We start from the raw sequence: 10,757 nt of genomic DNA, 5'->3' as shown, positions 1-10,757 counted from the left end.
AATTGGATAAATTCTAAACCAATTCATTTTAATTATATAACTTGTCCTAAATTTAATAGATAAAATTACATACAAAATGAATTCATAAAAATTCTCACTTCATTTTTACTTCTCAATCAAATATCACTTAGAAAAATGGATTTCTTCCGGGCAAGCTTTTAAATTTGTTTATAATAAGTTTGCGAAAAATTTGCTACCAAAACTCCAAGTTTTCTCGAAAAGTTTAAGATATACAAGATTGTCTCAGGAAAGATTCTCTCGCAACCTTAGTCTTCGCGGTGGATAATTGCTTAATTTGCATACTCGAGGTTGAGGGAGATTGAGGTCAATTTCTATTTTCACCATTGAAAAGCAATTTTGCTTCCCATAAAACCTTGGTAAAAGTCAAAATTCTATTTCTACCTTTGGACTTGGAAACACACCAAATAATCCATGCAAATTCTTACAAGGTTCAACCTAGGGAGTTCTATACCCGATTCTACGAGGAAATGATTTCCAAAAGTTTGTAAAATTTTCCATGCAACTGCAAAAGCAAAGAATTGCTTCCAACAGAGGCCATCCACAATAAAAGAAATGCGAAATCCATAATATTGGTTTAAACAACGTAACGGTTTGGTTCTACATTGCATAACAGATACGGTAATACCATACAATTACCTCCTTCAACATCCTTATAAATATCAAATCTGGGGGCCATTGACTGCTCCCTTTCTCGCACCAATCCCCTCTAGGTACCCCGTTAGGACTCAACTTATACTACCAAATATAATCCTTCAAATACACAACTATGGCACCCTGGCCTAGTTTCCTTATTCTCTTTACATTTTTCTCTAACACTCTCTTACACATTCACCCTAATCAACAACTGCCCTCATACCATATGGCCTGGTACACTTGCTGGTTCAGGGAGCCCTAAACTATCAACGACTGGATTCCAGTTGGACTCGGGCCAAAGTGTCAGACTAACCACGGTACCAGGATGGTCAGGACGAATATGTGCAAGGACAGGTTGCAAATTTGACGTCACAGGAGCTGGCAAATGCCTAACTGGTGACTGTGGAGGAAAACTGGAATGTGATGGAAATGGTGCTGCACCTCCTACCTCACTGTTTGAGATAACACTCGATGGAGCCAATGGACAAGATTTCTACGATGTCAGCATGGTAGATGGCTACAATTTGCCGTTACTGGCTCTACCACGAGGTGTATCTGGTGGAGCCTGTAATGCTACAGGATGCGTGACTGATGTCAACAGAGGTAAAAGTTCAAAAGTACATGAAAATAAACTATACATTAAGTTTAGCTGAAAGCTAACATGCAAGAATAAAAAGGGCACCTCAGAATAATTAAAAAAAAAATGCAACGGTATAGGTTGTCCTAGAGAACTTCAAGTGCTTGTGAAGAAGGAAACCAGCGTGGTGTAGTAGGGTGCAGAAGTGCTTGTGAGGCATTCAAGTCGGATCGGTACTGCTGCGCTGGACAATATGCTAACCCAAAGAGTTGCCAGCCTACATTTTATTCAACTATCTTCAAGAAGGCCTGTCCTAGAGCTTATAGTTATGCATTTGATGATGGAACCAGCACTTTCACTTGCAAAGCTAGTGAATGAGATTGTTTTTTGTCCCTACAGGTTTACAACTATGCATCATCTTTCCACCACTGTGATTTGTTTCCCTTCTCTTTTTGTTTATTGCCAAATTTTCATGATAAACCCATCCAATAACTAACATTTTACATTACAATTTACAACACAGGATGAAAACCCAAAATCATACACCACCACCTAGACATCCCAAGCGTAAGCAAGTTACTTCCTCATCAAATACTCTCTTGCCCTTACCAGCGCCTATCGTTCTCTTGATTCTCAATCTTCTTTCTCAGTGTTTCTAAGACACGAACATTATTGATATGGAATGACAAGAAACTCCAGGAGTGCTTCTCAAAAGAGGGAGAAAAGAATCCCTGCTCGTGAGATTGAAATGAACAAGCAAGAATAATATTAGCAATCAGCGAACAAGATTTACAATCTTGCAAGACATTCTTTGGAGGGGAACAAGCATAGTCAATGTAATCAGGAAAATTAGAATCTTGAAATTCATTCTCCCATGTTTGGCAGAAATTTAGTTAACAAAGTAATATTTCAAAAATTATATTAGCCAGCTAATACAAGTCAACTAAAAGCAGAGAAAACAAATAATAATTCACTGGAAAAGAAACTACAATGTGAGTATTATGGAAACATGAACATGTAAGAAGGATTTGATAAGAACTCATTCACCAATCATAAAAGTATCCAATTCTTCTGGGGTGGATTTGTTGATAAGAACTCCAATGGCAGCTGCTGTAATGTTATTATCTCTGACATGGGCAAAGTATTTCATCAACTAGTACTTTTAACCCAAGGATTGAGTATAAGTTTACAACATATACAATGGAACACTTCTTCGACTCAATTCTTCGTCTTTGCCTTCTTAGAATTTGGAGCTTTTTTTGGAGCTTTTTTCTTTACTGTCTTAGGTTGTGGTTTTCCTCCAGTACTTCTACCTCTTTTCTTTTCAGCACCCTGTATCCAAATTTTATACAATTTAGTATATTTTCATTTATAAAGGGAGAATCTGAAACCAAGAAAACTTTTTAGGAACTTACTGTTTTCTTGTCACCCTTCCCTTTGGATTTACTGTGAGTTTGTTCCTCAGCATGCTCATTTTGATCAGTTTGGGTGGCCTTCGGCATCTTGCCAACTTCCTCATCTGAATCGAAGGCAAAACCATCCAGTGTCCCTTCTCATATGAAAGGTTAAGATGTGAGTATAGGAGTTTATTCATAATATAAAGGAAAAACTACCAGAAATAAAAGCCTCAATTTGGTAGATGCAAATAACCTTCAACCATAGTTTCAGCTTCATATACATTAGATTGTGGCTCCAGCTGTATGAAGTCATTCATAATGGCCTCTATCTGATGAAGAAATATTAAGAATAGCATCAAAATATCAGTTAAACATAATGACAGCAGATATTTATCATAATCCTTGTCAGGGCTGATACTGATGAATAACACAAATAAAAAGTAGAAGAGAAACCTTGACCATAAATACAGATTTTTTATAATTCAGGATAGTAGTAATTGCGTCAAACAATTTTCAAATATGTGAGTAAATACGAAAATATTAGATAATCAACAGACCTTTGCCTCGGACTGTCCAAAGCTAACCTGAACAAATAACAAGCTCGTATCAGTATTTGAAAAATACGAGCAGGAAAGGTTTGATATAACTCGATCATGAAGGTAACTAGCCACAAGGACATTACAAATAAAAATTTTAAATGCAGATTACATCCAACTTAATTACTTACTATGCAAAATGTCCGGCAAGGAACTATAGATGTTTTGTATATAGTTCCTGAAATGATGCCAACAATACAAACAATCAGATACAGTTTGTCACTGCCTAAAACTAACACAGAAAACGGAATATACTTATAATGAACATATTATAAAGGCAGATAACTTAGGTAAGGAATGAAAATATATTACAAGAAGTTTTTTCTTTCTTTTTTCTCTTTTTTTAAGCTAAAAAACTGAGGTAATATTTATGATCATTTTTATTTAAATAAAAAAAATACAATATGTCATTAAGAAGAAAAGAAAGTACTGTGCTTATGATTCCGATATTCCTATTTTTAAAATACGAAGCACGAGTCCTTTTGTATTTTGGGAACTCCACACGTAATAATTTTGCCTTAAGAAGTAAGTTAACATTACTAAACTGTACTCTGTTTTTCTTCACATACTCATGCTACAATATTATGATTAAAAAAATATTTGTCCATGTCTTTATATTGATGAAACACTCTGATTTCCTTGGAAATCAGAAAATATATGAGCTAAAACAAAAAGTACCTTTCAAGTCTAAGTGCATTTCCTGATCTCTGGATGCAGAATCTGAAATTATAACCCGGCCTACAGCTCCCACATCACCACTGAGATCTATGGAGTCACCTTGGCACTCAACAAGAGCCTGCAAAACCAAAACTCCTCCTCAGGTACCCTTTCCATTCTCATGAATTAAGAAGGGAACATAAAAACATGGCCCTTCCAATTACAAAACACAACATACAGCAAAGAAAAATCCATAACATATAGTTGCTATCCAACCTTTGTTCGTTGAACTTTCTCAGAAAGCACCAAAGGTAGCCTTGAAGAGGAGACCTGCAAATTACAAATAGCACGCAAAATCAGGATGCTGGACTAGATAACAAGATAGCTTATGATGGCAATTACTTATTTCAGTTTCAAAGTCATGGGAGTGTGGTGAGTCATTATAATTAATTAATTATCGTAGTCATTCTTACATTTGTCTCAATGAGCTTTTCACAAGTTTCTTCCTCCTCAGCCTCCAGATCTCCACCACTACCTGTCCCATTTGTAGATACCACAAGCACATGGTCAGAAATCCATAAAAAGAGAACGGAGTGATATCTTGCAACTTATATGCCCATACTAACCCATTGCATACCTCTGTCCTTTGCACTGCCCTTTGTTTTCTTCCCTTTCACTGGTGAATGATCTTCTTCTACATGAATTGGTTTCTGAGAAGACTTTCCTTTTGAACCCTTTCTGGATGGAGACTTTCCATCATTGCCAAGGATAATTTTATCCTTAGCTTCTTCACTAATCAATTGAGGTATTTGTTGCTGAGAAGCTTCCACCTGATTGTTACGAATTTCTTTTTTGGGGCTATGATCAAGGCACGACTCAGAATCCGATGATAGATTCAAAATTCGATAAACAGATTCCTATGCAAAAACATTTGACTAATCAGCAACCAGAAAGTAATCGCAGCCAAGCGTTAGCAAGCCAAACACATTTTTCTTATAAAATACAAGGGAAAATATGCTTCCTTTTTCTGGTGATATATTATTCTTAATCCTTTACCTGTCCAACCCTGCAATGCTCATATTGGTGTTGTAGTAGGAAACAGAATTATTCTATGGACGAGAAAAAATGGTATGCTGGTTAGATATTCTATGCCTGATGGATTAGAATCCTCTTGATGTTCAAGGATGAAATATCAATAGCTTCTCTAAAACTACTAATCCCACCTAAGAATTAATGGGGCAAGGTTCTTACTTTATGCTCGACATGCATGTCATTGTTTGAATCAATGCCAATCTTCCTTTCCTCTATGTCTCCTGCATCATAAGAGACCAAATGACAATTCAATAAAGTAGCAAATTGTAAAATGATTGTTGCATGCTATCACTAGATAGAAACAAAGCATGATATGTTAATGATATCATGTTTTTAGGGGGGAAATAAAACTATATGCAGATTGGTTTTAAATTAGAAGTACAAAAAAATAATAGCTCCAATGTGTGTAAGTCATGGGTCTTTTGTGTTTAATTGATTCCAAAAAAAATTCCCCTAGATTTTACTTATATTGAGAATAAAATTTGGGAAATTTTAGAAATATAGGGAAGGCATCAAATGCGGGAGACTCTCTCAGCAATTAGTATAGATAATCTATACAGCCTTTTTTTCTGTTATGTTAATAAACAATTAATTAGGATTGCATCACTCATGTCCTAGACCTCTGAACTTAAATGTTCTATTTACTCATCAATACAGAACTCTAAACACAAATACAAATCAGTATACCTTCTGCATTTCGCTTCTCTGATTTCTTTCTTCTAGATGACGTAGTACAACCTTCTATTTCAACAGCAGCTACTTCTAATGTCTTTCTAGGTGAAGACTTGTAACGGCTTTTGCCAAGACCAGTGCTCCTGCTCTTACTCTTACTCTTACTCTTACTCTTACTCTTGCTGATCTCCAGAGATGATCCTTCAGCATCAGTCTCATCCCCAATTGACAGGCTATCGTCATGTAAGGACTTGGAATCAGATGACAGTATCAATGGCGAATGCGATGGCACCTAGTCAATAATAATAAAATTTATCTGAGGATGTAAAACATGGTAACTCATCATCTATCCCAATGGAAACTGATCAAATTACCTGAAAAGAACGCAACCAATCTGGGGAGCTATCCCTTGAATCACTCATTGTTTTTCTGTGTTGATTGCTAAAAGTAATATATACATGTATAACATTAAAGTCAGTTGCATGATATAGGAGGTGGCAAACAGGCATGTACGCCCCACCCCACCCCTCCCCAGCCCGCCGAGCCGAAGCCCGCCACTAAACCGGGCAGGCCAGCAGTCTGAAAATCTTAGCCTGCCCCGCGCCATAAAGCTTTTTTCCTTTTGTAAAATTTGAGACAAAATTGTTATACTGTTAATTAAATGAAAAATAATCTAACCAATTAACCATAATATATCCTTGATTAAAATTACTGCAACAAAAAATGACCAACTTAAACTTCATATTCACAAAAAACATGTTTCATCTTTTAACAGAAAACAAAAAATACAGCAGCTCACAATTATATATGATATACAAGCTCAAATTGAACTTCCAATTCATCTGATTTTCAAACCCTAAATTTTAAGGATTAAATTATATACTTTCCACTTCATCTGATTTCTCAAAATAAACCTCCAATTCATAAGTGAGCTTTCTCAAAATTAAAAAGAATGGGTCGGAATGAAAGTGGTAAAAAATGCAAACCTCAAAGGCTGAGACAGTTGGGGAGGCAGAGGCAGGGAAACACTGGATCAAGGAGGCTGGTGTCTGGAGCAGGAAGTCAGAGGCAGGGGACCGCTGGAGGCAGAGGCAGGATCGCAGCAAAGCAGTGGCACCACAAAATACTTAGGCCAGGCACTCGCCACTCGGGCAGGCAGCAGCGCAGGCATGCAGGCAGCGGAATGCAAGCTGTGCAGCGAACAAGCAACGCAGAGAGGGGGTAGGAGAGGACAGGACGGAGCAAATGGGTACTTAGAGCTAAGAAAATAGGCTAGTGATAGGCTGGTGGCACTTCGCAGGTCGGAGAGGAAGAGGGCTGAGGAACGAGTGAGACAGACAGACAGTGCAGTGCGAGATGGATGGGTGGGCGGGCCGGTGGGGCAGGTGAGTTCAAGCCTAAAGTTATACTTCACAAGTCACAAGTAAATCACCAACTGCGCGTCGTCTCCCACAAAATTAACCATAACAAATGAAGACTCATAAGTCATAACCGATTTAGATTAGGCTAGTAATAGACTAGGGTGTTCATAGGTCGGATAAAATCAGATTTGTTCTGATCCAGATTCGATTCTAGATATACACTGGATTTATTTTTTAGATTCTAATCCGATTCTAAATCCAATGAAACTTAAATATTTTCGGGCCACAACTATAGCCGAGTTCGCATTGACCCATACCCGACCCCGAAATAATGGTCGGGTCCCCAAATCCGGAGAAATCACGCCAAATTAGTCCTTAAAGTGTTCGGGGACGGACCGGGTCGGGTCGGCCATGCACACTCCTATAATAGACGAATTCATAAATACAAAAGTACATGTCAGATATTGTTTTGGATAGATAAAACTATTATATTGTTGAGTTAAACTCCAAAGTGATATTGGAGATCACTAAAACATCTAAATAATTTAACCAAGTAAATTCAATTAAGTTTTTTAGGATATATTTGTTTTGAGGTACTAGAATGGAGATTGTAGAACTGTGACTCAATATTATATTTGTTGGTCTAGAGACTAGTACTAAAGTTTCAGTCTCTGTCCTCACAATTTCAGTATTTCAATACCTCCAAAAAGTGAGGACAGATTGAAATTTTTGGAGATGAGGACGGAAACTTTAATAACATTTTACACCTAAAATATGTCATTCTAATTAATTAATTCCAACTTTATTCTTTCTTCAAATCAAATTAGGGTTTCAGTGTTAGCAGCCTCTCACTCCTTCATCTTCTCACTCGTATTTATATACCTCCAACAACAAAAAATCAGATTATCAACCATCAACAACAATCATAAATTATGATAATTTAAGTTTATTTTAACTGTTTTAACATAAAAAATCATAAAAATTCACTCCCAAAAGTTAGCAGAAGAAACACTGCAGCAGTAAGTAGTGAGTGAGGAGGAGAGGAGGACTTACCAGAGAGAGACGATGAGGGAGGAAGGTGAGGGACTGTGAGGTAAGCGGAGGCTGGAGACCGGAGAGGTGAGCTGGCAAGGTGAACGACGGACGGCGAAGAAAGAAATGGGAGCGACGTGGGCTTTGTGAGGGACCGCAGTGAGGTGAATGATGCGGGCGGTAGTGACGCAGACCCAGAGGCACAACCAAAGCAACAACAACACCCAGAGACTGATTCCTTCTCTTCTCTGTTACAATTTCATGGGAGAGAAGAAAGGGGCCGGAGTTTGATAAAAATAAAAATCGGTTTGGGTTAGGGTTAGATTTTAAATCTAAGGGTATTATTGTAATTTTAAATATTTCAGTCTTTACTTTTATTCTAAAACAAATAGGATTCTAAAACAAATAGGATATCAGTCTTCCAATTTCAATCTCTTAATATCAGTTTCTCGGTGAATGTTACAATAATTCTCTATTGTTTAAAGTTTTGAAACTCTTTTACTTTATTAATATTATAATATATATTAGTACGGTATCTTAGAAGAAATTATATTAATAAAACTTTTAATGCATCTTGATAAAATTATTAAACAATTAATGTATTATTTTTGTAAAACTACAAAAAAATATTTATATTTAAACTATAAATACTTAATACAAATTAATATTTAAATATTTATTATACTATAACAAATATTAAACAATATAATAAAATAATTACTTATTAATATTTTTGATAGAATTTGTTAATACTTTTATTATAATTTTAACATATGTAATATTTTATTTTTCTATTTTATATCATATTTTTATTATACTATAAAAGTTATTAATAAATACAATAAAATATATTAGTAAGTACTATAAAAAATATTATTGAGTGATTATTTTATTATACTCATTAATATTTTTTATAGCAATATTTAAACATGGTATAAAAAAAAGAGTAAAAATAAATATAGTATAAAATAGAGAAATTAAAAAAAAAGTCTAGCAAATCACTAAAATTTTGAATAATTTGTGTCCTCGCAAAAGAAAAATGGTTTCATGTAATTAAAGATTTTTTATTTGTTTTGAAAATTAAAAAATTATTTTAATTCATTTAAATAATTTTTTCATATATTAGTCTTTTATAATTAAATTTAAATTTTCAATTTCTAATATTAGTAAATAAAATTTATTATAAAAATTACAAAATTTAAATCCAAAAAATTATTTTTAAAAGAGACATCTTGAAATGAATATTAATTTTAATACAATTTGAATTGTATTAGTATATTTTTATAAATTTTAATCAATTTAATTTTATTTAAATAATTAAACTTTTAAATTATAAAATTTGTATTAGTTTGTAATTTAAATTTTAAATAGATATAATTTAAATTAATGATTTATAAAATTGTATATATTCGTATTATTTTGTACTCATATGATTAATTCTTTTTATTCAATTTTTAAAAAATACCAGTGTTAATTTTTTTTATTTAAATACATTCATATTATTTTCAAATTAAAAGAATATACTTATTTAAAATAATATGAGTACGTTGATTTAAATTTAACAAAATTTAAAATAATAAGAATATGTTTATTTAAATCATTAAAATTTAAAATTTTAAATAATCTTACTAATATTAATTTTAATTTTATTTAAAATAATACAAATATGTTTATTTAAATTAAAAAAAATAAGAGTACATTTATTGAGCAGCTTTCTTGTTAATGATCTCTTGAGCAGTTTCAATCTCCCTCATATATATATACTCATAAACCGGGCCGCCTACAAGGGTTTATGAGTTTAAAAAACACTTCATAAATCGTGGCTGGCTAGAGGGTTTTTTGTTCATATTGTTTCGTACATAAACTGTGGGACGGTGAGCTCCCACGGTTTACCTTCAAATCTTCTCCTACGTAAACCGTTGTAGGCTGGCACGGTTTATATGTAATTTAAAAACCGTGGTTGCCTTCCGCGGATCGGATCGGATCGGATATGGCCAAAAATTCGATTCGATCCGCATTAAAATCATTGGATCGGATTGGATCCAATATCCGTAGCTTTTAAGGTTGGATCCGATCCGATCCGCATATTTGCGGATCGGATCGGATATCGGATATATCCGCAAAACATAAAAATATTTTTAAAGGCTTATTTTTATTAAAAAATATCAATAAAATTTATTTTTTCTATTCTTTTAAATTGTTTACTCTTAAAATAATATTAAACATACTTTTCTTAAATAATAAATTAAAATAATATAACATATATGATAATTATTAATTGAAATAAAACATAAAAAGAATATTTATTTATTTATTTCTTTAATTTTGCGGATACGCGGATATGCGGATACCAACACAAAATCCACAATCCGATCCGATTAGTGTGCGGATCCGATCCGATCCGATCCGAAAGCCTTGCGGATCGGATCCATATCCGCAATTTTTGGATCGGATTCGGATAAACACCGCGGATATGTAGATCGGATTCGATCCATGGACACCCCTAATTACATAATAGTAAAAATGCACATGCACGTATAAAGTTTCTATTTGGTGTATATAGGTAAAGGATTCATTCAATTTATTTATTTAGGTATATTGCCCAAAAATTATTATTCTACGTTCTAAAATAAAAATTATTTTTATTTTAAAATTTTAATACGTTAATATATAGTTTGATATATCTAAATGTATAAGTTTCATATTTCTGAAAAAAATT

General features: G+C 33.8%; 1 protein-coding gene and 1 pseudogene across 6 annotated transcripts; one reads left to right on the top strand and one right to left on the bottom strand.

The window, feature by feature from the left end:
* The first annotated feature begins 488 nt into the window (after window positions 1-488).
* Window positions 489-1,787, top strand: LOC112717664 (pathogenesis-related protein 5-like; annotated as a pseudogene).
* A 281-nt stretch (window positions 1,788-2,068) lies between these two features.
* Window positions 2,069-8,442, bottom strand: LOC112715777 (uncharacterized). 6 transcript variants are annotated; one of them, XM_072205038.1, is made up of 14 exons: window positions 8,060-8,442; window positions 6,632-7,888; window positions 6,020-6,086; window positions 5,661-5,937; window positions 5,133-5,194; window positions 4,519-4,798; window positions 4,355-4,416; window positions 4,158-4,211; window positions 3,903-4,020; window positions 3,356-3,402; window positions 3,186-3,212; window positions 2,882-2,957; window positions 2,647-2,780; window positions 2,069-2,563 (listed from the first exon to the last, which is right to left on the bottom strand). In XM_072205038.1, exons 3-14 carry the CDS (start codon window positions 6,065-6,067, stop codon window positions 2,450-2,452), a joined length of 1,299 nt encoding a protein of 432 aa, XP_072061139.1. In that variant the 5' UTR covers window positions 6,068-6,086; window positions 6,632-7,888; window positions 8,060-8,442; the 3' UTR covers window positions 2,069-2,449. The 6 variants fall into 6 exon arrangements, with proteins under 6 accessions (XP_072061139.1, XP_029145514.1, XP_025623382.1 ...); XM_029289681.2 differs by having other exon boundaries at window positions 6,632-7,427; window positions 8,060-8,359; XM_025767597.3 differs by having other exon boundaries at window positions 6,632-7,080; window positions 8,060-8,353.
* Window positions 8,443-10,757: the final 2,315 nt, after the last annotated feature.

This window comes from Arachis hypogaea, chromosome 10 (assembly GCF_003086295.3).
Source record: "Arachis hypogaea cultivar Tifrunner chromosome 10, arahy.Tifrunner.gnm2.J5K5, whole genome shotgun sequence".
NCBI classification, from domain to species: Eukaryota; Viridiplantae; Streptophyta; class Magnoliopsida; order Fabales; family Fabaceae; genus Arachis; species Arachis hypogaea.
Note: the sequence above shows the minus strand (reverse complement) of the source record. Positions and strands in the feature narration are given on the sequence as shown.